Source organism: Dipodomys spectabilis, unplaced genomic scaffold, assembly GCF_019054845.1.
Source record: "Dipodomys spectabilis isolate Male_0828 unplaced genomic scaffold, ASM1905484v1 ptg000002l, whole genome shotgun sequence".
Taxonomy (NCBI): domain Eukaryota; kingdom Metazoa; phylum Chordata; class Mammalia; order Rodentia; family Heteromyidae; genus Dipodomys; species Dipodomys spectabilis.
The window spans coordinates 52,903,700-52,931,397 of NW_024870679.1; the positions used below are offsets into that span (position 1 = coordinate 52,903,700).

A 27,698-nucleotide genomic window follows, 5' to 3' on the forward strand; every position below is an offset into this window, starting at 1 on the left:
CATGCATGCAAGGCAAGCGCTCTACCACTGAGCCACCTTCCCAGCCCGGCAGTAACTTTTGAGCTGACACCAGCTACATAAAATTCATATGTTCAGGAAAAAAGTTTGTAAACCTGAGAGTGTGTCCCTATTGATATCTGCCTGAAGGCCTGCACAGTTAACTTAGGCATTGTTAGGGTCACAAGAGATCACATTCCTAAGCCATCCAGAAAGATGCTTTTGCAAACCAGAGTGCTAAACAAGCTACACTGCTGTAGCTAGAGAAAAGGCCTGTGCATTTGTCAAAAGTTAAAATATTGTTCTTAATGACATCTACCCCTGGTAACCTCTTTGTAAAATAGGCTAAGGTTATAGGTTCCTGGCTAGGTAGGATCAACGCCCCTGAAGTCAGCTTGAAGAAGTTACAGAAGATGGACCTCCACCCATCAACCCCCTTTAAAGATCAAGAGTCCAGAGTCAGTTTTGGAAAAATGAGGCAAAATAGAATAGTGTTAACAGGTGTGCAAGTGTAGACTGCATCTGTCAGAGATGGTTACAAAAATATCTGGCTAGTAAAAAGTTGTTGTCTTGGTAAATTGTCCTGGGCTATTGTCTAAACAGTCTTTAAAAACAGGGTGGGGGGGGGGGGGGGCACAGCCTGCCAAGCCTATGTAATGTATCCTTAACTAGTCTGTGTAGGAATTTGCAGCCCAGCACAAGGTGTGACAGTCCCTTGGAGCCACTGAGAGACCCTGCTGCTGCTACTGCTACTGCTGCACACCTTAATGGATAAAGTTCAATGACAGCCTGACAGTCACCTGGAGGAAATCTACATTGTCACCTGGACCACCTCCACCATGGAAAAAGTAGACTGAACTCTTGCCTGATTCCATCCCCAGAGACTGTTTCCCGGTGGAAAACTGCTTTGAGTCTGCTAAAACTAAGACTTTGTGGGACATTCTTTTGATGATATCCAGTAATCTTCTCTACTCCCACAGTGGATATTGGGGCAAGGACATCACTGGCCTTAGGCACTTCAGGGCATAGGGACTGGAAATCCACTCTGTAGTCACAGCCTAGTATGACTCTGGTATGGTAATAACCTGCTTCCTCCTGGGTGTGTGTTAAAGTAGTAACCCCACTAGACTAGCCCCTGTGTGAGCCTAGAATACCATACCCCTTACATCTCCTTCTACCTTGTGTTCAGAGATTTTTATCAATGGAGGTAGAGAAATGAGACCCAGCCCTGCTCTTAGCCTTAAAATCTAGCAAGCTTCTCCACCCCAGTGGTGCCTTGAGGCTGTTCTGAGATAACTTGGTTCCACAAGCCAAAGGGGAAAAAAAATGGGCAGTTTTAAATTCAAGTGGCAAAGAAACTCAGGGAAAGAAGAGGGTAGTAAAGAAAGCCTTGGGAAAGGAATTGGGGGCAAAATGGTCCCCGGGATAAGAAAGGATTTGAAAAGTAAGGATTGTCTTAAAATGTTCGTATCAGAGTAAAAAAGGGAAGAAGACAAACCCCAGAAAGTTTATGTAGCAAATGGTATGAGTATGTCTTAAAATTGGAGCTTATGAGTACAGCTGGTATAAAATTAAGTTAGCTGTGATCAGAGTCAGGACTGGTGGAAGAAAATGTAAAGGCCTTAGAAAAACTGTGTGAGGGACTCCATAAATGCCCAGTTAACAACCTGGACTTCAGATGGCTATATAACCCTCGGGCTCAATGGATTATTCCCCTAATAGGGCCTTTGATACTGTTAATTCTGTTACTCACAATTGGACCTTGCATAATCAACAGATTGGTCACATTCATAAAAGAGCGAGTCAATACAGTTCAGTTGATGGTACTAAGGGCTCAGTATCAACCCATAGAAAATATGGGATCCATGATTGGCTCCCTTAGTTACTAGAGAAGGGGAGGGAGAAGGAGGGAAAGAGAGGCCTTAGCCAAAGTACAGCCATTCTGGACTTAGTATCCATTTTGAAGGCCTTTACTGAAAGTATCCGTACCGAAAGTGTCCATGGTAACAACTTGTACAGAAAGTAAGAACTCAGGTTCCTGGAAAAATTGTGAAATGTCCCAATAGCATTCTGCCCATAACTCCCCTAGCAATAGCCATCAGCGGATGACAGGAAGGTACCTACAGTTGCAGATGTTTCTTAAGATAGCATAGTTAACATAGTTTACTGCTTAAGCCTGCCATGCTAGCCAATAAGATTGTTACAAGATTCACTCACTAAATGTAAACCAATAATGTAACCCCCTACCCTTGCTGTAACCACAATAAAAACCTTGCTAAACTGGAAGTTGGGGCTCTCAACTCTGACCCGCTGCGTTGGTGACCGTGGTGAGTCCAGCCTCAAGCTTTGGGGATCCTTATCTGGGCATAACAAAACTACATTTGGTGTGATGCTGTGCCTGTCTTCCCAAGTTAGGGTTCATTGTCCTCATACAAAGAGCTTGAAATATCCCAGGGAGGATGTAGGTAAAAGAAGCTCATTTATTTGTTACAAAGAAGACAAAAAATTATCTCAGCTTGAACAGTATTTCAAAATCTAAATTCAAATCTTCTGCCATTGAGAGTCTGACACCCAGCAGCTCTAAGAAATCGGCCTGAAGCGAGAATCAATCAGTCCCTTGGATGAAGGATTAGAGATGCAGGAGCCAGAGCATGCCTGCTTCCCCTCTCCTGGACTGAGCTGCCCCTCCCCTCGCCCTTCCTCCTTCCCGGGATTCCTCTGGCTCAGAGGAGGGGAGGGCAGAGCCAGAACCTCTCCTCTCCTCTCCTCCAGGATCTAGAGAGAGCGCACGCGCCCAGTACACCCCTTCCCCCCACCCCCCACCTTGGGCTGCTGGCGGGCGTTCTGGTGCACCGAGCTCAGAGCGCGCCGCAGAGCGATGGAGGCCTCCTGGCTGGAGACGCGCTGGGCGCGGCCCTTGCACCTGGCTCTGGTGTTCTGCCTGGCTCTGGCGCTGCTGCAGGCCATCAAGCTCTACCTGAGGAGACAGCGGCTGCTCTGGGACCTGCGCCCCTTCCCCGCGCCGCCCACCCACTGGTTCCATGGCCACCAGAAGGTAGATGGAAGGGAGGGGCCAAGGCGGCTGCTTCCTTCCCTTCCTGGGGACCTGGGCCCGGCACTGACAGCTCAGCTTCTTTCTCTAGAGACTCTCCCGCAGCCCTACAGGAAAAGGGCACGGAGAGGAAGTAGTGCGATGCTGGGATGGATCTAGAGAGCCTGGACCTTGAAAAAGAAAGCCAGGTGTATAACTGCAATTGGAGACAGCCTGTCTCCAGTGTCTCACCCATATCTCTGCATATCCCACATTGCAAAATGCCTTCCACATACAGTGTTTTATTTTGGGGTGTGTGTGTGTAAGAGAGAGCGCCTGTGTGCCTGTGCAGAATCTTGTGATCTTGCTTAGCCTTTTTGCTCAAGGCTGGCAATCACTTGAGGCACACTCCACTTCCACCTTTGGGCTGGTTATTTGGATGGAGATAATGTTCTCTCCCATTTGTCTTCAGGGGATGGCTTTGAACTGTGACTCTCAGATCTCTGCCTCTTAGAATTAAAGGTGTGAACCACCAGCACCTGGCAGTTCTCTTAACATTTTATATTTAACCTTTGTTTTAGTTCTTCAGAACTAGGTATGAGACAATGATTGAGAGCGAGCAGTTTATTTTTGCAAGAGTAATTTTGGCAGATTTGGCAGGTGAGAGGATGGGAAGGCTACCACATCAAGTCATTGTCAAGCAGGTTACTGCTGTAGGTAACTGAATCTTACTCCCACTGGAGAACTCTGTGCACTTTGGAGTTATCCTGCAGAAAAAGAAAGGAACCTGGAATCACTTTATACCAATTCCTGTCAGTTACCCACCACTGTGAGTAGTGTTAAATCCCCAGCACTATGAACTCATATCTAGTATAGTGATAGGAAACATACCTACCCTCTTGTAGCAATATTACAAGTACCATTTCCGTATATGTGGGTGTGCAAGTGTCTATTGTTTCCTGACTTCCATCTCTTCAGATAGATACCTAAGAATGGTGTTGCTAGTTTTCTAATTTCTTTTATTTTTTTGACATTGCAGTTTCTTCAGGAAGATACAATGGAGAAACTTGATGAGATTGTTGAAAAATACCCTTGTGCTTTCCCTTGCTGGATTGGGCCCTTCCAGGCCTTTTTCTTTATCTATGACCCAGACTATGCAAAGACACTTCTGAACAGAACAGGTAAGAAAAGGAGCAAATCTCAGGAACCTATTCCTTTGAAGAGATGTTCATGACCCACAGGCAGGATCTGAAGCAAAAATTGGTATTATGTCTTTAAGAAACCCTGGAGTAAATACAGAGATGGGTCAGGTATCCTAGCCAGGTGAAGGAAATTTTCATATGCTCCCTAAACTCTTGTCTCTCCCTAGCCCTAGGGCTCTTCATAGCCCAGCCTGGCCAGGGGTTTTCCAGCCCCACTCTGTGTTCAGAGGAAATCAGAAGACTCTCCCTCTGCTGGCTCAGTATGTAACATTGGCTGCCAGAGTGTTCGTTTACCAGTCCAACCTCTTGATTATGATCCATGCTGGTTTCCCTTTCTGTTCTTTTGGGAGACATGAGTCATCCAATCCAATTTCAGAGCATCTATCATGGCCTAGTTTATAGCACAAAGCTAAAATGGCCAGCTTTTTTTTTTTTTTAAATGCCAACGCTGTACTTTGTTGTTGTTTTTTTGTTTTTTGTTTTTTTTGGATCCGGTCGTGGGGCCTGAACTTTGGGCCTGGGCGCTGTCCCTCAGCTCTTCAGCTCAAGGCTAGCACTCTACCACTTGAGCCACAGCACCACTTCCGGCTTTTTTCTTTTTGCTTATGTGGTGCTGAGGAATCGAACCCAGGGCCTTGAGCATGCAAGGCAAGCGCTCTACCACTGAGCCACCTTCCCAGCCCTGGCCAGCTTTTATTCATCAAAGTTTCATATTCTTTTTTTTTTTTTGTCGGTCATGGGGCTTGAACTTGGTCACTGTCCCTCAACTCTTCAGCTCAACGCTAGCACTCAACCACTTGAACCACAGTGTCACTTCTGGTTCTCTGAGTGGTTTATTGGAGATAAGAGTCTCACGGACTTTCCTGCCCAGGCTGGCTTTGAACGGTGATCCCTAGATATCAGCCCCCTGAGAAGCTAGGATTACAGGTGTGAGGCATCGATGCCTAGCTAAGATCTCATATTCTAATCTTCCCTTCTGTGTATCCTTTATAAACCCTAGTAAGAGCCAGGCACCAGGAGCTCATGCCTGTAATCTTAGCTACTAAGGAGGCTGATATCTGAGGCTTGAGGCTTAAAGCCAGCTCAGGAAGGAAAGCCTGTGAAACTCTTATCTCCAATAAACTTCCAAAAATCCAGATCTGGAGCTCAAATGGTAGAGTGCTAGCCTTGATCAAAAGAAGCTCAAGAATAGCACCCAGGTCCTGAGCTCAAGCTCCAGGACCGGCACAAAAACAAACAAACAAACCCTGGTAAGAAGAAACAGCCTTTATCTCTATGTTTTTCAGTCCTCCTGATATGTCTCAAGTTCACCTCAAGAGTTGTAAGACACTTGCACAAGGCACTCCTGCTCTGGAAACTTGGCAATCCTCCAGCAATCTGATCCTCTTGGTAGAGGTAGAAACCAAAAGAGAATCTGAATATGGGTCCTCTCTGCCTCCTAGGACTTGCTATTCTCTGAAATTTAATCAAGACTTACAGTTTTCCCCTGCCTCTAAATGTTAGCTCCCTTTTGCTTAATGTTCAGGCTAAATGCAAGCAAATGAAAAAACCTTCCCTGTCTTGAACTGGTAAAGAGTGTTTCCTCTAATACTGCCTTCTGTTTCTTCTGTTTGAATCTGCAGACCCTAAATCTCAGTACCTGCACAAGTTCATGACACCATGTCTTGGTATGTGCCAATGAGACAGGTAATCTACCCTTGTCCCAAGTCCCCTTTCTGTTGAAAATAATCAGAAAAGACTCAGATCTGAGCTCAAAAGCATGAAGAGTAAGGTAGATCTATAATGAACATCATCTAGGAGAAGATCAAAGGGAGCTCAAAGGTCAAAATAGCAAAGCATCCTGGAATGACTCCTGATCTGTTGGTCTCTTCACAGTTCCATTTTCAAGGCAGCATATGTGAGATCCTCTCCTCTTTTTTTCAAATTGATTTTACTCTTTTGTCTTTCTTGTTTCCTGAAGTTCTTTTTCTTGTTCTTTCTTTTTGGAGTCTTCCCATTTTTGTATGTCAATCAGTGAAACTTTCTCTAAAATACATTTTGTGAATAGATGAAGCAAGGTTTTTGTCAAGTAATTGGTATTTATGTTTGACCAGGAGAGAATTTAATGAAAGAATATAAGCTCCTGGCTCCATTTCCAACAGATTTGAATCCTCCCCTTATCCCAATAGACTGATCAAATGTGATTTTAAGGGAAGCAATTTAATCTCTCCATGCCTCAATTTCCTCAGCTTTGAAAATGAGGATAAGTGTCAATGTTTTGGCTGCTTGATATAAGTGAAACACATATTTCTAGCACATGCTGTTATGGCTGGTCTTGTAATAGCACAAAGCCATGCACCATGAGCCTGGTATATTGTAAACATTCAATGAGTGTGTCGATCATAAAGTTCTTTGAAAGCCAAATCCTTAATAATCATTCTGGCAATAGGCAATTAAGATACTAACCTTGCCTAGCATTTCCAAACTGTGCCATTAACAAACTAGAGCTCACGAAGATGAAATCGGGGAACCAAATGGACATCCTTGTCTAGTTCTCGATAAATTCATTTTCACAGTTTGGCTTATGTATTGGCTTTCAGTGAACAGGAAATGAGTATAGTTTCTTTCATGAACTAAGGAGGGACTATGCACTTTCATTTATCCTCATTACATGGTAGTGTCACACTCGATTGCAGAGAAAACTAAGTGTCAGGAAGGTTGTTACTTCCTCAATGACTCGTAGGTTATAATTTGTGATTTTTAGGGTTGGCATTTTCATCTCATCAGACTTCCAAACGCATCAGACTTTGAAACTTTCTCACAGTGTTAAATATATCCATTCCAGATGCAGGCATCAGTCAAGACTTTCACCATCTTAATCAGCAAGCACCACTTTAACATTCCACTATTTCACGATGACTGTGCATCAAGTCACTCTATGCTGTCTGTGTGCCTCATCTCAACCTCTTCTTCTCACATAATCAAATGCCTTGAGATTGTGTGCCTTTTATTTCTCAAGGAAAGGGACTCCTGAATCTAGATGGGCCCAAGTGGTTCCAGCACCGTCGCTTACTGACTTCTGGATTCCATTGTGATACCCTAAAAACATATGTGGATGCAATAGCCCATTCTGTGAACACAATGCTGGTAAGTGCAGTGAGCACATGGAGTGCTGGGCCACTGCAAATGCTTCCAACCAGCCCTGTATAGGCATTCATTTCGTGAATAGTGAAAATCAGAATTTCTAAAAATTAATCACGTACAAATATGCATTGAGTAGTAAGTATCTTCGTAAGCATTTGCTGTGCTGTTTGGGTGATTAAAAAAAAAAAAAAAGAAAACACAAAAGGCTAAGAATCAGTGGCTTATACCTCTAATCCTAGCTACTCAGGAGGCTGAGATCTGAGGATGTCAGTTTGAAACCATTCCAGGAAAGAACGTGCATGAGACTCTTATCTGCATCTAACCACCAAAAAGCCAGAAGTAGAGCTGTGACTCAAATAGTAAAGTGCTAGCCTTGAGCAAAAAATAACTAGGTGTAGCATCTAGGCCGAGAGGCAGGAAAGGAGGGAAGGAAGGAAGGGAGGGAGGAAGGAAGGAAGGAAGGAAGGGTAGGAAGGAGGGAGGGAAAGAAAATAAATCTGACCCTATGTCTAAGATATTTCTGAGAGTCTCTGGCAGTAAGCCAAGTACAAAGTGGCAAGTTTCAGAGAGTAAATGATGTGATTGATAAAAAGCCAAAAGCATCTGTTGGAACTTCAGTCTTCAGACAAGACAACATTTTTGTTGGTGGTGGTCATAGGGCTTGAACTCCAGGCCTAGGAGCTATCCCTGAGCTCTTTTTCTCAAGGCTAGTGCACTACTACTTTGAGCCACAATTCTACTTCCAGTTTTCTAGTAGTTAATTGGAAGTAAGAGCCTCATGGGAACTTTTCAGCCCAGGCTGGCTTTGAACTGTGATCCTCATATTTCAGCCTCCTGAGTAGCTAAGATTTCAGGCATAAGCCACGGGCACCTGTCTAAGACTCAAATTTATCTTGAACTATAAGCTGAAATTACCTACATAGCTAATATGGATGAGAGAATTCTAAGCAGAGTAAATGGCCTTTTCTGATGGCCAGGAAGGACTGAGCAAAGGATAAGTGTTTCTAGTAGATTCACAGATTTGAGTTTCCTCTTGTATCAGGTGCAGGATCTTGAGGAAGTGTCCTGTACCTTCTAAAGGATCAAGAGGACAGTGCATAGGAGCATTCTGGTGGCTGGCTTCTGATTTAGAAATGAGTTTTATTCTAAAGCTTTATTTTGCTGTTGGTTTTTTTTATCTTTAAATTGTATTTCTTTTAAAACCAAATGGTTGTTGGGTACTGGTGGCTCACACCTGTAATCCTAACATTCAATAACTATTAGTTTGAACTCAATTTAAGAATGTCAGTTTTTTACGTAAAAAAATTTTATGTAACAGGAGACTGAGATATGAGGATCACAGTTGGAAGCCAGCTCAGGCAGAAAAGTCCCCTTGAGACTCTTATTATCTCCAATTAACCACAAAAACCAGAGGTGGAATTGTGGCTCAAAGTGGTACAGTACTAGCCTCAAGCAAAAAGAGCTCAGAGAAAGAACCCAGGTTCTGAGTTCAAGCCCCTTAGCCAATAATAATAATAATACCAGACAGTATAGTTTCTTCATAAACTTCAAATTCCACAAAGTCAAATTTCCTCCACTCTCATCGGCAAATCTAATCTCTGTTCCCCCAAAGAACTACTGTTACCAGTTCATCAGCTAGGTCCTAAAAACCAAGCTCACAAGAGCAGATCTCATCCCTATTGGTTTTGTGGTGAAAACATGGATGTAAATGCTTCAAGCAGAAACTAGAGAGCTCCAGGTACAGGCCAGAGGGAAAGGGGTGTGTCGGTATCATCTTCTGATTCTGGTATTGCTAAGTGTTTGGCGCAATTTCCTATGTGCCAGTGGTTGTGTTTGAGTTTTGCCTCCAATTTATAGGAGCCATTTCTGCCTTCCTTGTCTCATAATTCCCTGAGTTCCTCCCATATGTCTTCCCTTTCATTTTTCCCAAACTCTCTACTTGTACCCATCAGAGCATGCTGTGTTTATGAACAGAAATATCACACTGAACCTCATTAATGTGTATAACTATCACATGTTAATCAAAAATATGTTAGATCCAAGTGTGGTGGTACCTATCTATAACCCCAGCTACTTGGAAAGTAGAGGTAGGAGGCTCTTGTGGTCTGAGGCTGGCCTGGGTAAGAGCTGGAAACCCTCTCTGAAAAATAAACTAAAATAAAAAGGGGTGGCTAAGCAGTAGAGCACTTGCTTAGCAAGTGAATTCTACTTAGAATTCAAACCTTTAGTTCAGTACTGCATATATATTAAGCTTTTCGAATGGAATCCTTCTGACTAAGAAGTCAACATTTAGGTAAACTTTTTATTTTGTTTTGTTTTGTTGTGTGTATGCTGTACTGGGACTTGAACTATGAACCAGGGCACAATCCCTTGTTTTTGTCACTCAAGATTGATACTCTACCACTTGAGCCACAACTCACTTCCAGCTTTTTGGTGGTTAAATGGAGATCAGAGTCTATGGACTTTCCTGCCATGAGCCATTGGCACTTGGCTAAGCAACATTTTAAAAATACCCTTCACCTTTTATTCAGTCTCTCAAGTTTTTATCAGTCTATGAGTTTGAACTGAATTTAAGAATTTCAGTGTTTTACTCAAAAGATTTTTACATAAGAGATACTGTCATTTATAACGGGGGTTTGGTGGAATTAAGAAAAGTCAAGGGCTGGGAAGGTGGCTCAGTGGCAGAGTGCTTGCCTTGCATGCATGAGGCCCTGGGTCCGATTCCTCAGCACCACATAAGCAAAAAGAAAAAAGCCGGAAGTGGCGCTGTGGCTCAAGTAGTAGAGCGCTAGCCTTGAGCTGAAGAGCTGAGGGACAGTGCCCAGGCCCAGAGTTCAGGCCTCACGACCAGACCCAAAAAAAAAAAAAAAAGAAAGAAAGAAAGAAAGAAAAGAAAAGAAAAGTCAAGCAAAGCAGCTCCGGCACCATGGAAGTCTTTGTGGAATCTGGTTGGACAGTTTGTGCTTGGCCGTGAACCAGCTCCATGCAACCACTCCTACCTTCTCTCTGTCCCCAATTTCTGAGTCTAAGATGTCTTTTGAAAATGTTTAGATCTTTTTTAAAGTGTGCTTATGGTGGCTGAGAGTAGGGAGGGAGTACCTAGCATGTTAAGGACTGAAAGAAAACAAAGCCTATGGGGTGGAGTGGTGATCCATTGTCCTATGGACCTCTGGTCTGTTTGGAAGCAGAATTGTGTCATCATTGATCATTTTCCAGATGTGCAGTTTGTTGCATGGTTTTCTCTTTCAGCTGAGTGTATATTTCCCTCCTTCATGCCCAGAGTAAGCACAGTGGCTTGTTTACTCTCTGACCTTTGGTTCCTGTGTGTCAGGGCTGTGTCCTTTAGACCATTAGGGCAAAGTTAAACAAGAGCCTGCAAACAAAAGCAGATTGGTGATGGCATTGATGCTGATCTTGATCTCCTGTACCAGGATAAGTGGGAAAAGATTTGCAGCATTCATGACACAACCGTGGAGGTTTTTGAACATATCAACCTGATGGCCCTGGACATAATCATGAAATGTGCTTTCAGCCAGGAGACCAACTGCCAGATAAACAGGTCAGTGACAGGAGAGCAAAAAAGGATATTTGTTCATCATGATCTAAGTTAGTTATTAACACATTGATTCAACTCTTATCTTCTAGCACCCATGATTCTTATGTAAAAGTGACATTGGAACTTGGGAAAATTATATTTTATCGCTCATACAATTTCTGGCATCATTATGACATAATTTTCAAATTCAGTCCTAAGGGCTATCACTTCCAGGAGTTAACCAAAGTGCTACATCAATACACAGGTAAATAAACAGGTATTTCTTGGGCTTGAGCTTGACCAAACTTGCACTGTTATGAATGCATTATACCTCTCTGAAAGTTACTAATTGAAGTTAATGTGAACAAGAAAGAATTTTTCTTTTTCTTTTCTTTCTTTCTTTTTTTTTTTGCCAGACCTGGAGCTTGAACTCAGTTGCCTGGGCGCTGTCCCTGAGCTTCTTTGTACTCAAGGCTAGCACTCTACCACTTAAGCCACACCTCCACATCCAGCTTTTTCTGAGTAGTTTATTGGAGATAAGAGTCTTACAGACTTTTCTGCCTGGGCTGCCTTTGAACCACAATCCTCAGATCTCAGCCTGCTGAGTAGTTAGGAGTTTTAGACATGATCCACTGGCACCTGACCAAATTTTTGTTCTTCATAGAGCTTTGACAAGGACAGTGCTCAAATAAATGGCAACTTGAGACCTTTAAAAAAGTTTGCTGTTAGAAAAATGGAGTTGAAAGGAAAACGGAATAGGCTGGACTCTATTCTCAATAGGCTAGGCCTATTTATTGAGACATAACAGGTAGGGGCAGCAACTTTCCCATGGTCTAGGAGGTTGTGTCACAGGGTAGATTTGGGGTCGGGCTTATATGAGCTTTGAGCAAGGAGGCAGAAGTTAATGGAAAAAGCCTAGGGAAGCGAAAGGATTTTCAGTTAGGCCCACAATGGAATGTTTACAGCCAGACTTAGGTGGATTGCCCTGCCTGCACATCAAGCATGTCTGCACATACCTGAGGTTTTGCCTGGCATCTGTATGCACCTGGGATAATAGGGTGGGAGTCAATCCTTAATATTCCATCTTTGGATACATAAAATGATTAGGCCAAGAAGGGAGAGGCAAGTACTTCATAGAACATCTTTGGATATGTAAAAACGATTGGGCTGGAAGAGGAGACCAGGAAAGAGGTCAGACTCTTCTTTGCAAAGTCTTTGTCCAATCCTGTTGAGGATTTATTGTCTGAGCTGTCCTGTTAGGATCTGCGGTAGTAAAATAGTCAGAGGTGAAGTTTTCCTGAGAATCAGGAAAGTCCCATGGGTCAGTGGGCCATGGGAGCAGCATGGAGTTATGAGAACAAAGCAGATTCCTATCACTTGCTGCATCCATAATAGTCATTAATCATATCAGAACTTTTCTATACAATATACAAACTTATCATATGCAGTAAACATAAATATAAATTAACAAGAAGCCACTGAGAATTTCAAAGTACATATGGCAAGTTGCTTTTGTAAAAATGATTACAGTAGTAATTACAAGCTAAAATACCCATGAGATATTGGAATGAATCCAGAGAAAGAGTAGACATGGATATGTAATCAAAAGTAGATTGATTCAAAAATATGTTTACAATAGTGAGATGTAAACCACAAATCTTAAATTACTTTTGTGACATTATATCTAACACAATCTGACATTTCTTTTCATGAACGCCATAATAGAGAAAGTATATGAAGCTGCCAATCCTTCATCAGCTTCACCATTTATTGGCAACATGATTGGACTGGCTTACTTACTGCTTTGCTTCATTGCCATCAGTTCAGTGGGGATAAAATAGAACCTTGCTCCTAGGTTTTGTGGTGATATTGAGTGTGCTATTGAATGTAGAGCACCTGGAACAATTCTCCACACTGAATATGCATTAAATATAAAGTAGGGTTACTATTGTCAACTACCTTTGCCCCCAGGAAGTTGGAGAGATACACTGACAAAAATTTTCTCTCTCTCTCTCTCTCTCTCTCTCTCTCTCTCTCTCTCTCTCTCTCTCTCTCACACACACACACACACACACACACACACATATTATAAGAAGGACATTCAGAGAAGCAGTTTAGAAAAATTTAAGATAAAGATAGGCATTGTAAGGCTTTATGACCCCATCCTCACACATAAAAATATCAATATTAGATAGTTGGTTGGAGCAAACAGGAATGGATTTGAGAGCAGATACAGAAGACTTGATAAGACAATTCTTTGTATTTTCTTTGTACTATACAATTCTGATTTTTTTTAATGCAAAGGATTAGGAGGAGAGTGTCCTCTATTCTGGTGGTTCCCAACCCTTGACCCTAATAACCTTGAATTATTGTGGGAAGCTTTGTGAAATGCTTAGCTGCTCCTCTGACATCTACATGCTTGGTGCCAGTAGAATTTCTTCAGTTGTGGCAAACAGGAATGCATCCAGACATTGTTGAATGTCTCCTGGGGTCAAAATTGCCCCCCAGTTGAAAACTACTTCCCCACAACTCGGTCACAGAGATATTCATCTGTGTTTTCTAATAATTCCTGTATGAGTTTATTGTTTTTGCATTGAGTTGTCTGATCTACTTAGAGACTCTCCTATGTGTTCTATGGTATGAAGCACTGATCCATTTTTTTCCAAATGGTTATGCAGTCATCTCTTCATGTTTTCATCTAAATGTTCTTTTCCAATGATTTGAGACATACCCCTTTATTCATATTCTAACCTGATGTATATACTTGGATCTGTTTCTGGATTTGCTCTTCTGTTCCATTAGTCTATTATTTATTAAAGTGTTTCAATTAAAGAGACCTTGTAGGGGAAGTGGCACTGTGGCTCAAGTGGTAGAGTGTTCACCTTGAGCTGAAGAGCTGAGGGACAGTGCCCAGGCCCAGAGTTCAAGCCCCATGACTGACTAAAACAGAGAGAGACGTTGTAGGTTTTCACTTAACATTGATAAACGTTAATTTTATATTAGTTTTAGGCAATCAGAAACTTGAGCAGAAAGTACAGAGCTCTTATGGGCCTCCTCAGCCCGCCCCATTACAGTTTTTCTGTGGCATCACTGTGGTACATTGTTAGAATTATTTTGTTACTACTGGTACATTGCGATGGACAACAGGCCATAGTTCAGAGTTTACTCTTTGTGTTGTACACACTAGGGCTTTTAGAAAGATATAGTGACTGTATTTCCATTATTATGATCTTATACAAAATAATTTCATTGACCTATACTCTACTTACTAATTTCACCTCCCTCCCTGTGAACCTGTGGAAACCACCTGGTTTGGTTGGTTGTTTTGTTTTCTATCTTGATGTTTTCTCTGTTTCCATAATGTATGTCATTGGAATCATACACAGTGTAGTCTTCTCAGACTGCCTCTTCCATCTGGCAATATGCATTCAAGGTTCCTTCCGTAGGTTTCCATGGCTTGATTTCTTTTTTTAACTACATAATAACTTATTGTCTGCATTTACCACAAGTTACCACCCATTAACCTACTGGGAACCATCTTGAGTTTAGATAATTATAATTATTTGGGTAATTAGCAAAGCTAGCAGCAACACAACACCTATGTGCAGGATTTGTGTCGACATCAGTTTTCAGCTCTTTTGGATAAGTAGCAAAGGACACATTTATTAGATGACATGCTAAGATTTTGTTTCACTTTGTAAGATATTGCCACACTGTCTTTCAAAATGCCTAAATCATTTTTTCATTCCTACCATGAGTTCCTGTCCCTGGCAACATTTGGCATTACTGCTATGTGGGATTTTAGCCATATGATGTCATATGGTTTTGAGCATCTTTTCATATACCTGCTTGCCATCTTCATATTTTCTTGGGTAGGATGTCTGTTCAGATCCTATGCTCATTTTTTTATTTGGACCAAATTGTGTAAGTCTTAAAAAAAAAAAAAAAGTTTCACTGGGTGCCAGTGCTTCATGCCTGTAATCCTAGCTACTCAGGAAGATGAGATCTGAAGATGTTCAAAGCCAGCTCAAACAGGAAAGTCTGTGATACTCACTTCCAATTAATCACCTAAAAGAGAGAGAGAGAAGGGGAGAGAGAGAGAGAGAGAGAGAGAGAGAGAGCGTACCAGAAGTTGACCTGTGGTAGAATGCTAGCTTTGAGCACAAAAACTGAGGGACAACACCCAGGCCCTAAATTCAAGCCCCAGGACCAACACACACAAAATAATCCTTATATATATATATAATTTTTTTTATTTTTTTTGTGGGGGAAGGTCCAGTCGTGGGGCCTGAACTCTGGGCCTGGGCGCTGTCCCTCAGCTCTTCAGCTCAAGGCTAGCGCTCTACCATTTGAGCCACAGCGCCACTTCTGGCTTTTTTCTTTTTGCTTATGTGGTACTGAGGAATCGAACCCAGGGCCTCATGCATGCAAGGCAAGCACTCAACCACTGAGCCACCTTCCCAGCCCCGATATTTTGAAATTTTGGATACCAGTCCTTGATCCAATACAAGTCTGTGGTTTGTCTTTCTTGTCTCTTAACAGAACCTTTTGTGGAATGAAAGCTTTTAAGTTTTCATAAAGTCCAGCTTACAAGTTCGTTTCTCTCAGGAATCATGCTTTTGGTATGGTGTCTAAAAAGTCATTGCCAAACTAGATTTTTTCTGATGTTTTATTCTAGGAAGTTTATAAGTTTGTATTAAAAATTAATGTGTGATCTGTTTAAAGTTAATTTTGGATGAAAGAAGATTGTCTGGATTTTTTCTGTGCATGTCCAGTTAGTAACCCCATTTGTTGAAAAAGTATCTTTGTCCTTTTAAATCACAGACCAGTTGACTCTATTTGAATAGTTCTATGTTTTTTATTCAGACCCTTTTATATGTTCACCAATTCCCTTACCAATAGCACACTGCCTTGATTATTGTAATTTTAGAGTAAATCTCGGAGTTGAGCAGTATCAATCCTCTAGCTTGGTTCTTTAATGTTATGTTGGCTATTCCAGGTTTTGCCCCAACCTTACTCCCATAAAGCATTAAAAATTAAAATGAAGCCATTAATGGGGAAAAATCATCTTAAAAAAAAGAATATAATAAAAAATAATACAAAAGAAAATAACTATACAAAAATTAGCAAGGTACAACAACAAGCTTGGCACCGTGGCTCGTGCCTGTAAGTCTAGCTACCCAGGAGGCTGAGATCTAAGGATCTTTGCTCAGCAACCTGGCAGGAAAGTGTGTGAGACTCAACCTCCAATTAAACACCAAAAAGCCAGAAGTGGAGCCAGCCATGGCTCAAGTGGGTGAGCACTAACCTTGAGCACAAAAGCTCAGGACAGGGTCCAGGCTCTGAGTTCAGGCCCCAGGACCAGCACACACACACACACACACACACACACACACAAAGTAAATATTAGCTAGTTTTAAACAGGAAAAAAGGGTGGGGGGGGTGGGAATCACAAATTTACAAAATAAGGCTTGGCGAGGAGGAAAAAAATTCTTGATACACAGAAAATGTTTTTGAAAACCATAATACACTGCTTTTCTTTTACTCCTATTTTTAAAAGCTAGACAAAATAGAAAATGGAGTGACAAAAATTCACCCCAAGAGAGAAAACTTGGACTACTTTCTGTAGAAAAAGGTAGTTTCAAATAATTGTTTGTTTTGAATTTTTATTTAATGGTTTCCATGAAGAGAAGATTTTTAAACTGAGAAAGAAAATAATCTGAAATCATATTGCTTACCTGTTGAATATAAACTATTTACCTTATGAGTTCTGTTTATCTTTGCAACTTTCTCAAATGTCATACATTTGAGCTAAATAAACTATCTGTGAAAATTAATCTATTTAAATGTAATGGACTAACTCTGGCCTCTGGAAAGCAGGCAAAAGTTGAAGCTATTCATAGGCCCTGCATTGGTTCATAATTTATTTGACTTGGATTGGCTTTGCCGTCACTTTGGTAATTGAGATATATTTTTCTCAGAAAAGATAATTCAGGAAAGAACAAATTCCCACAGAACTGGAATGAAGCAGGATAACACTCAGAAGGATCAGGATATTCTGGATATTATTCTTTCTGCACAGGTAAATGTTCTAAATATTTAAATCTGCTCAAACAGCTAGTCCGTTGTGTAGAGATGGGGTGTCAAGACAAAAGCAAAACTGGCCAACTAAATGTAACAGTAGTTTGAAAGTAAAGGTGTGGCTCAAGTTGTAGAGTGTTAGACTTTGGCAAAAAAGCCAACCAAGAGCATGAGACCCCCAGTTCAAACCTCAGTATTGGCACAACAGCACTGTGGAGAGATTGGCTCCATGCAATTTGGGGTAGAGTGAATTCTGCAATTCTTCCACTAGAGGGATTCGGTGATGACTAAATTACTTATTTGACAGGATTGGAGAATTATAATATAGTACATGGAATACAGAGAAACCCAGGAAATGGGTCATACATGCAAACATGAAAATGAGGAGCTGGTATTTTTAATCTGGATATGCTAGATGGAAGAATGCCAGTCAGTTCTTAATTAAAGTGATGATAAATCCCACCTATACTGCTTTATTATTAAATGCTGGCTTTTTTATCAAGCAAAAAGGAGGGCTATTCATGCATTAAGTGACAATCCACTATCAAAGAGTAAAGCTCTAATTGATCTCTGAATGAATCTCTAACCTAGTTGATCTTGAATAAAACATACTCATTCACATGTAGTAGGACTTACAATGTCAGTGTTCATATATATATATGTAAAGGTGTGTATTTGTGTGTAGATGAAAACATGTATAACTATATTTAATATATGGTTATATATAAACAATATGTGTATAAACTACATATACCTACATAAATGCAGGTACATACATATGTGGGGTTTATTTGTCAGTTCTGGAAATCAAACCTAAGGCTATGCATTTGTAGCCAAGTGCTGTATACCACTGGCTAAACCTCCATGGGGAACTGTAATTATTAACTGTTAATCTTCATGTTCTTATAGCTAATAAACATGTATTTAGCAAAATCTGAAAATTTTTTCATCTAAATATTTTGATGGAAATATTAAAAGCCCTGCTTCGCAAAAATCTGCTTTTCTTATCTAACATTGATTCCCTTTTTGAGCTCTAGACAACAGTGTGGCTCATTGCGGTTTGCTGCACTGAATTAAAATCAAGTTTCTTTAAAACCTGAAAATTTTCCCAACAGCCATTATTTCACTTGTGCCTCCAAACATCAGTATGCTGACATTTCATTAAAACGTCTCCATTGTACATCCTAGGCTGAAAATGAAGACAGCTTCTCAGAGGCTGACCTGCGCTCTGAGGTGGCCACATTCATGTTGGCCGGGCATGAGGCTTCAGCATCCAGCCTATCCTGGCTCCTCTACTGCCTGGCTCTGAACCCTGAGCACCAGGAGAAATGCCGGGAGGAAGTCAGGAGCATCTTGGGGGATGGGTCTTCCATCACTTGGTAAGATCTGCATCCCTGAACTATTTTTTTCCTGTTATCTTAGTGATGGCAGCTCCTCAAGATATGTGCTTGGGAAAGCAGAAAAGGCAGGCTACTTTTCTATTCTTCCTCAAGAGAATCTCATATTTGCCCCCGTGTCTTTTGCAAAAGAAGTGTGCTCATCCAGAAATTTCCTGTCATTTTTTTTCTAGTCAATCCTGTGTAAAATACCACATTTCTTCCTTTTACCCAAGCTCTGGCACATTGGAAAAGAGGAGGCTGATGTGTCTGTTCTTACAAAGTGCAATGCTGAGTTGATTGCCATAGGCTTCTAGTACATTGTCAGATCAGGCAGTGCCTCACAAAAGTACTTTTGTCTGTGCTTGGCTGTGAAATTACTGCTGCTATAAGAAAAACAAAGTGGGAGCCCCTGTCCTCCTATCTAGCTAAGCAATCATTTTTATTCACTCATTGAATTTGGAAACACTGAATATCACCTTCCAACATAAATTAGATATTTTAACATTGACTAGGGTAGATGCCTTCATGTGTCAAATATTGCCACCACCCCCTCTCTCTCTTTCTCTGGGCAGCCACAGGGCTTGAACTTAGGGCCTGAACTTTTTTGCTCAAGGCTAGTTTCTCTACCACTTTGAGCAGCAGCTCTACTTTTGGTTTTCTCGTGGTTAATTGGAGATATGAGTCTCATGGACTTTCCTGTCTGGGCTGGCTTTGAACCATAATCCTCAGATCCCTCAGCCTCCTGAGTAGCTAGGATTATAGGCATGAGGCACCAGTGCCCAGATTGCTTTTCTCATTCTTGTTTAGCTAAAAAGTAAAAGTAGTAACTTAAGTCTCTAGCAGTTGAGAAAGTAAATACCCAGATGATCTGTTAATTGCATGTACTTTAAAGAAAGACAAACATACCACAGAACAAAATATGTTTTCATTCTGTAACATGTACATATTGTTACAGTTAGTAAAATTTCTATGTGGTATTCTGAGAAATTATGGTTTTTCTAGACAAGTAATAAAAATACTTGCAAAGAGCAATTACTAAGAAAGCTGTCCAGCTTTCTCTCTTTGAATCTCTGTTCAGGCCATTTCTAAGTTGGCTCAAAATTCTTTTCTTCTTTTTGCACAATGATTGAGCTGGATACAATTGTTTTATTTAATTATTCAAAGTGCCATCATAAGCAGCTTTACCTGTTTTTAGCCTCTGCTTGAGGAGTGGCCAAAGCCTGCATTCAAAATACATAATCAAAAAGTGTTAGAAATACAATTAGGCAAATAGACCAAATACATGCATTTTTAATCAAAGGCATCTGACTGGCTAGAATGCAAATTAAAACAAAAACAAAAACAACTGCTGGGCACCAGTGGCTAACACCTGTAATCCTAGCTACTGAGGATCTTGCTTCAAAGCCAGCCCAAGCAGAAAAGTCCATGAGACTCTTATCTCCAAATAACCACCAAAAATCCAGAGGTAGAACTGTAGCTCAAGTGGTAGAGCACTAACCTTGAGCATAAATGCTCTAGGACCAGTAAAAAATAAATAAGTGAAAATGAAAAAAAATTCATTATTCTGCTGATACTTCAAACTTGCTCTTGGGCAAGTTCTTTTCAATTAAGAGGCAAAAACCTTGAGAGAGTCTTGTAGAAGTTCCTTGCTATCCACTTAAATCAGAAGCCTAATGTAATAACAAACCCTTCCAGTAGCAGCTGGGCATTTCTTTGTGCCTGGAAGTTGCCAGAGTGAGGAGTTTGTCATTGACTTATTCTTACAAACCAGCTCCTTCTCTGCTCAGAAATTATGAACCTTCCAGAAATGATTACAAGGAGAAAAGAGGTGAGGAAAAGGGAGCTGGCTCTTGATCATGCCCAGAGCTTCTGGGCTATTCTCTCACAGGGTTCATTAGTGGGTATCACTCCATCACTAAAACATCCCCATGGTGATTCACAGGACATGAGAATTCTGGTCTTTGGGCAGAATCTTTATCCAGCTTTTCCAGAGTTCTCCCTCTTCTGTCCAGTATACTCGTCCATAGGACACACCCCCATATTCTTGTCTTCCCTCAGCTGCCTCTGTCCCTTCTGAGTTGCAGCCTTTGTCTGTCCTGTGCTTCCCAAACTCCAAGAGAATGTGTGTGATCACCTTAGTGACTGTCACAAAGCCTTTCTTTTTTCATTAAACATGGAGTACACCCTACTGCCTGTCCACAGCACTCCAGCATTGACAATTCTCTTCACATCATGGGTTCTCTCCTCTCTCTCTCTCTCTCTCTCTCTCAAACTTCTTTCGTCTCCTATCTTCGTTCCTTAATTTTTTTTTTGCCGGTTGTGGGGCCTGAACTCTGGGCCTGAGCACTGTCCCTCAGCTCTTCAGCTCAAGGCTAGTGCTCTGCCACTTGAGCCACAGCGCCACTTATAGCTTTTTCTGCTTATGTGGTGCTGAGGAATCGAACTCAGGGCCTCATGCATGCAAGGCAAGCACTCTACCACTAAGCTACCTTCCCAGCCCCATTCCTTAATATTTCTTAAATATTTTTCCTATATATGATGAGCTAAGTTCACAGCATTGGTTTTAAGAAATCTCCTTAGCAAACCCTTCTGCCAGTAGCTTAGCCAGTGTCAGGTGACTTCACCTCTGGGACCTCAGCTAATATAATTCATATAAACAATAATGTACTGCAGAAATGCATAGCAAAATAGTTGTCCCCTGAGGGTGACATTTTCTAGGAAAAAGACAAATGCCAATATTTACAAAGTGGATGAGTCTGAATCTCTCCTTCCTTCCCTCCCTTTTTCCTTTCTTCCCTCCCTCCCTCCCTTTCTCTCTTCTTCTTTTCCTTGTCCTCATAGGGACAAGCTGGATGAGCTGTCGTACACCACAATGTGCATCAAGGAGATGTTTCGATTGCTTCCCCCAGTCCCATCCATTTCCAGAGAACTCAGCAAGCCTCTTGTCTTCCCAGATGGACGTTCCTTGCCTGCAGGTCTTTTCCATTTTTTTTTTTTTGTCGGTCGTGGGGCTTGAACTCTGGGCCTGGGCGCTGTCCCTCAGCTCTTCAGCTCAAGGCGAGCGCTCTACCACTTGAGCTACAGCACCACTTCCGGTTTTCTGGTGGTTTATTGGAGATAGGAGTCTCACGGTCTCTCCTGCCCGGGCTGGCTTTGAACCGCGATTCTCAGATCTCAGCCTCCTGAGTAGCTAGGATTACAGGCGTGAGCCACCAGCGCCCGGCTGTCTTTTCCATTTTTTTTTCCTAACCAATTCCTAGAGAGCATGAGATCCACTCTTGGGACCACAGTGACAATGATTGGTGGGTTTAGCTCCTAAGTGTGCTTCTTAGCCTTTGTACTAAGAACTCAGAGGATAATTCCTTTTTCAGATGTGAGTTTTGGTGATTCCCAGGCCACATAGACTGTTGTAGTAAAGCTAGGCCCAGAATCCACAATTACAGAATCCCACTCAGCATTTCTCTCATTGTGAGCTATGGTCTCTATGATCATCTTTGTTAGGCTGAGTATGAGACTCATGGGAAATGAGTGTTATTATCTTAATCCTAACAGATACCTGTATAATGCTTTACATGTTTATAAACACTTTTTAAAAATTTTTCTGATGTGAGCTGGTTTCATGTTTATAATCCTACTCAAGAGGCTGAAATCTGAGGATCATACTTCAAAGCCAGACCAGGACAGAAAGTCCATGAGATTCTTATCTCCAATTAAAGCACCAAAAAGCCAGAAGTGGAGCTATGGCTCAAGTAGTGGAGTACTAGTCCTGAGCAAAAAAGCTCAGGGACACCACCTAGGCCCTGAATGTAAGCCCCAGGACTGACACACAAAAAAGCAAACCTTCTAATGTGGCAAAAAAAAAAAAAAAACCATGGGAGGAATCCCATTGTGCTGATGAGGTTAATTGACATGAACATACAGGTTTCTGATCAGTGTACCTAGGGGAAGGCAGGGTTACATGAGACAGCCTTTCCCTTGCTTTTTTTTGTGTCCTAGTAATACTTGCCTTAGGGAATAAGATAACAGATCTGCTTGTGACAAACATGTCACTGTTACTGTATCTGTGTTAACAGAGCCTGAATTAATGTACCAGACTTATTTCTGTGCCAAAATGATGCTCACATTCTCTCTCCTCTTCCTTCTTTCTTTCCTTCCTTCCTTCTTTTTTCCTTCTTTCCTTCCTTTTTCCCCTCCCTCCCTCATTCTTCCCTCTCTCCTTCCGTTTCTCCCTCCCCCTCTCTGTCTGTCTGTCTGTCTTTCTTTCTTTCTTTCTTTCTCTTTTGCAGTGTTGGGGTTTGAGATCAAGACCTTGTACTTACCAAGCAGGTGCCCTGCTACTTGGATCATTTTTGCTTTCATTTTTCTAATAGTATTTCACATTTGTACTCAGGCCATGGACCAGGATCCTCTTATTCACATTTCCTGAGTAACTGGGGTGACAAGCACTTGCCATGCTACCTAACTTTTTATTGGTTAAGATAACATCTCATGAACCTTTGCATAGACTGACCTTAAACCATGATTCTCTTCATCTCTACCTCCCAAGTAGCTTGAACTACAAGCTTGAGCCACTATACCCAACTCTTCTTATCCCAACCCACATAAATATTTCCCAGAATTCTCCACCTTTCATGAATGAACAACAGCAAGAGAAATTAGTCACTGGGTCTTTGTAATGGAATTGCAGATCTGTTCTATATTAGGTAACCATACTGTCTACTGGGTGTTCTAGTCTATTAACAGATACGTCAGTAATTTCTCAATGTGGCCATGACATCAACACAGTCTAGCAGTTGAAAAGACACCAAATGTTCCAGAGAATAGGACCCTGACTTGAATAGATTGGAAACAGATTAAAAATGAAGGTTACAGACCCAAGTTTCATCCTTCCTGGTGGCACGTGCTTTTCCACATAGCTCTGATAAGATCTAGCTCTTTCCTTTTAGAAGAAAAGCCTTACCAGAAGAGTTATATCGCAGTAGCCCACTATTTTCTCTCTCTCCCACATTCTCTTTTCTTTCCCTCCTTCCTCAGGAATGACCGTGGTTCTTAGTATTTGGGGTCTTCACCACAATCCTGCTGTCTGGAAAAGCCCCAAGGTAGGACTCTTCCTTGGACCTTCTATATAGGGAAGGCTATATAGAATTCAAGATTTGATAGCTCCACAGTTAAAGCAAATGACAAAAAGCAAACCAAAATCAACATAATAACCAAAAGTGTATCAAACTTTATAATGGGAACTGTCTTCTTTCCCTATTCTACTTTACCTGGATAAATAAAGTACTCCAGATTGCCATAATGTTCCACCATCTGCTCTAAATAGCCAGTCTCTATTTTAGCTACTTATCTATCAAACTGTACCAACCACTCACCCAAATATCCACACAACTGTGACAGTTGATGGAGTCATTCAGGCAACTCAGCCTTTCCTTTGCTGTATAGAACAAGATGACACACTTAAATTGACTGATTATAGTGCTTTGCAAAGGAATTGTTTATGGACAGGATTTAAGGGAAGCAAATAGATATCTTCCAGAAATGCTTGCTTCTTTTAGGCCTTCTGTAACTCACAGAAGATGGAGGGTGACAGAACCTGGAGGGAGTGCTTCAAGAGAAAAGACCATCAGCCAGGATCTGTGGTTGAGATTCAGACAGCAAGCTGGTAGAGAGAAGCCAAGGAATCAGGACCCCAAATTCTCTCTCTTTCCCTTCGGCCAATGCCCTTTCCAAACCCAATGGAAAACCATACAGGTGGTTTCCTGGAGCCTAGAATAGTCTGAGAAAGAGAGGAAAGAAGTTCTGGGCATGTAAAGAGAAGCTAAGTAGTCACCCTGAGTTCCTTCATTCAACGGTCTCGCAACTCAAAACATAAGTACCAGTGCTTTCCTTAACATAGCCACTGGAATTTATGATCGTGACATGAAATAGGAAGCTAGACTACTGTATGTCATTTTGTTTGACTTGGTTCTAAGTGGGTGAGCATTCTTACTTCCAACATGAAAATAATATCGCTCTTGCCACCATATTTTAATCTGGCTAGCACACAAGTCAACTAGGGACTCCAATAAAGTCTGCAGGTCTAGTGGTACATTGTTCAACAAAGCAGCTGCCAGCTATATGTGGCTCCTGATCGTTTAAATTTTGGCTAGTTGAGAATAGGTGTTGATTTTGAAGTCATAGTATTAAAAAACGTGAAATATATTCTTTTTCTTTTTTGTTGTTGCTAGTCCTGGGCTTAAACTCTGCCTATGCACTGTCCCTGAACGTCTTTTTTCTCAAGGTTAGCACTCTACCAGTTGGCCACAGCACCTCTTCTGGCTTTTTCTGAGTAGTAGTTTATTGGAGAATCTCACAGGGGCTGGGAAGGTGGCTCAGTGGTAGAGCGCTTGCCTTGCATGCATGAGGCCCTGGGTTCGATTCCAGCACCACATAAGCAAAAAGAAAAAAGCCAGAAGTGGCGCTGTGGCTCAAGTGGTAGAGCACTAGCCTTGAGCTGAAGAGCTGAGGGACAGCGCCCAGGCCCAGAGTTCAGGCCCACGACTGGACCCAAAAAAAAAAAGAAAAGTCTCACAGACTTTCCTGCCCAGGCTGGCTTTGAACTGTGATCCTTAGAACTCAGCCTCCTGAGTAGCTAGGATTACAGGTTTGAGCCACCAGCGCCTGGCTGTGAAATATATTCTTAGTAATTATTTATGTTGACTCCATGTTGGAACAATAGAGGGCTTTTTTGTTATATAACTATTATTAAAAGTAATATCTTTTTGGAATGTGGCTATCATAATATTTGTAAATACATATGTAGTTCATGTTTCTATTGATCAACACAAAATAGTATATTAAGAAATGAGTTCATTTTGGGGGATGAGGTATGGTTGCTTTCTCATTTCAGGTCTTTGACCCCCTGAGATTTACCAAGGAGAATTCTGACCAGAGACATCCTTATGCCTTCTTACCATTCTCAGCCGGACCAAGGTGAGTATAATTTGAAGATGTTTGAAAAATGTATAAAGATGTTTAGTTAGAAATTGCTCATTCTCTCTATCCCCTCAGCTCCATAAATTCCTCCCTGGAACCTCATCTTCTTATAAGGTATGGCCCTCATAGTGCTCCTAAAAGTCAACTAGTCTCACAAAGATCAACTCTATCATCTTTCATAGCCTATGTAACATGCCTCAAAAAACAAGCCCATAGTGTAAGTATTGCTTATTGCTTACAGGCTCAGTGCAGCACACACACACACGCACACACATGTACATGTACGTACAATGCAAGAGAAACAGTTCTCTCAATAACTCCAGCTGCCTAGAGAGGGCAGCACCTAGGAGCCTCCCAATCCGTATTCTTGTAGAAATAATAATAAGGCTAAAGTCCAAAGGTCTCTAAGACATTTAGTACAAAAGTGCTGTTACACTAGCTAGGTACTGGGGACTCATGCCTGTAATCCTAGCTACTTAGGAAACTGAGATCTGGGCACCATGGTTCAAAGTCAGCCCAGGCAGGAAAGTCCTGTGAGACTCTTATCTCCAATTTACCACCAAAAAGTTGGAAGTGGTGCTGTGAGTCAAGTGGTAGAGTGCCAGCCTTAATCAAAAAGCTCAGGGACAGGACCCAAGCCCTGAGTTCAAGCCCCAGGACAGCCCCCCTCCCATATACGCACGCATGTGCGTGCGCGTACATACACACACACACACACACACACACACACTCACTGCTAGACAATGAACCTCAGGCTTGTTATTGTAGAAATTTATTAAGGAGTCAGAAGAAATATCACTTCTTCAAGCGACACTGTCTCTCCCTCACTGTCTGCAGGAGCTGCATTGGGCAGCAGTTTGCCATGGCTGAGTTAAAGGTGGCCATCGCCTTGACTCTGCTCCGCTTCAAAGTCACTCCAGACTTCACCAGGCCTCTCGCCTTTGCTCACCACATTGTCCTCCAACCCAAGCATGGAATCCATATGCACCTGAAGAAACTCTGAATGGTAGCCCAAGGGGATCATGTCTGTATTTGGTTTGAAAGTAGAGATGACAGCTAATGGTCCAAGCAAATATAGAGGAGCCATGCTGTGGGGGGAAAGTCAGAGGTGGGAGAGTTGGACATAACTAAAGAAAGAGCTACACAAACCCATTTCCAGGCAACACAGGTGACATCTAGATCTGTTTCCCTGTGACTTTGAGAGACTTCAATTTATTTTTCTTTCTCTTTTGAGTACTAGGCCTTAAACTCAGGGCCTTGTACTTACTTGGCTGTCTTGCTGGTGCTCTACCACTTGAGCCATGCCTCAAGCCCAGTTTTTTGTTGTTTCTTTGTGTATCTTGGGGCTTGAACTCTGGAACTGGGTACTGTCCCTCAGCTTTTCAGCTCAAGGCAAGTAGTCTACCACTGGAGCTACAGTGCCACTTCTGGTTTTCTGATAAGAGTCTCACTGACTTTCCTGCCCAGGCTGGCTTTGAACTGAGATCCTCAGAGCTCAACCTCCTGAGTAGCTAGGATTACAGGTGTGAGCCACTGGCACCTGGCAAGCCCAGGGTTTTGTTTGTTTGTTTGTTTGTTGTTTTGTTTTGTTTGTTTTGGAGATGGAATCTCCTGGACTTTTCTATTTGAGCTGACTTGGAGGCTGAATCCTCAGGATCTCAACTTCCTGAATCGCTAGGATCACATGTGAATACCTAGTTATCTTCTTTTTTAAGTAGTTCAGAGTTACACAAGTAAAAGGTAAATGCACACATGCTTCTCGGTGTAAAAAGTTTCCAACACTCAAAGGCATGTAGAATACAATTTAAAACCCCACTTCAGCCAGGTGCTGGTGGTTCACACCTGTACTCCTAGCTACTTAGAAGGCTGAGATCTGAGGATCACAGATTGAAGCCAGTCTTAGCATATCCTTTTGACATGTCCATATAAACACAAGACGCTTATCTCCAATTAACTACCAAAAAGCCAGAAATGCCACTGTGGCTCCAAGTGATAAAGCACTAGGCTTAAGCACAAAAGCTCAAGGACAGTGCCCAAACAGGGCCCCTAGGCTCTAAGTTCAAGCCCCAGGACTGTCACACACACACACACACACACACACACACACACACACATACACACACACACATCCCACTTTACCTAGGCCATCCCTATGCCGTGACCAATCTCCCCAAAACAGAATATTGCATACATGCACATGTGTGTATTCTTTTTCTTGTAAACTTCATACATGTATATATGTGTGTTCTTATAGATGGAATCATATCTTTATTAATTCACTTTTTGGGAGGGGGGTCCAGTTGTGGGGCCTGAACTCTGGGCCTGGGCGCTATCCCTCAGCTCTTCAGCTCAAGGCTAGCGCTCTACCACTTGAG

General features: G+C 41.8%; 1 protein-coding gene across 1 annotated transcript; it reads left to right on the forward strand.

Moving 5' to 3' along the window:
• The first annotated feature begins 2,864 nt into the window (after positions 1-2,864).
• Positions 2,865-26,519, forward strand: LOC122108548 (cytochrome P450 4X1-like). Its single transcript, XM_042680524.1, has 12 exons — positions 2,865-3,052; positions 4,068-4,209; positions 5,853-5,897; positions 7,229-7,356; positions 10,785-10,912; positions 10,999-11,153; positions 16,870-16,970; positions 18,158-18,348; positions 21,190-21,323; positions 23,383-23,447; positions 25,238-25,320; positions 26,161-26,519. The coding sequence occupies exons 1-12, from the start codon at positions 2,876-2,878 to the stop codon at positions 26,324-26,326; spliced, it is 1,515 nt and encodes a 504-aa protein (XP_042536458.1). The 5' UTR covers positions 2,865-2,875; the 3' UTR covers positions 26,327-26,519.
• The last annotated feature ends 1,179 nt before the right edge of the window (positions 26,520-27,698 follow it).

Coding starts and splice junctions, on each gene's coding strand:
- LOC122108548 (XM_042680524.1), top strand. CDS start 2,876: ATGGAGGCCTCCTGGCTGGAGACGCGCTGGGCGCGGCCCTTGCACCTG. Junction 16,971..18,157: donor ATATTATTCTTTCTGCACAG/GTAAATGTTCTA, acceptor TGTACATCCTAG/GCTGAAAATGAAGACAGCTT. Junction 18,349..21,189: donor GATGGGTCTTCCATCACTTG/GTAAGATCTGCA, acceptor TTGTCCTCATAG/GGACAAGCTGGATGAGCTGT.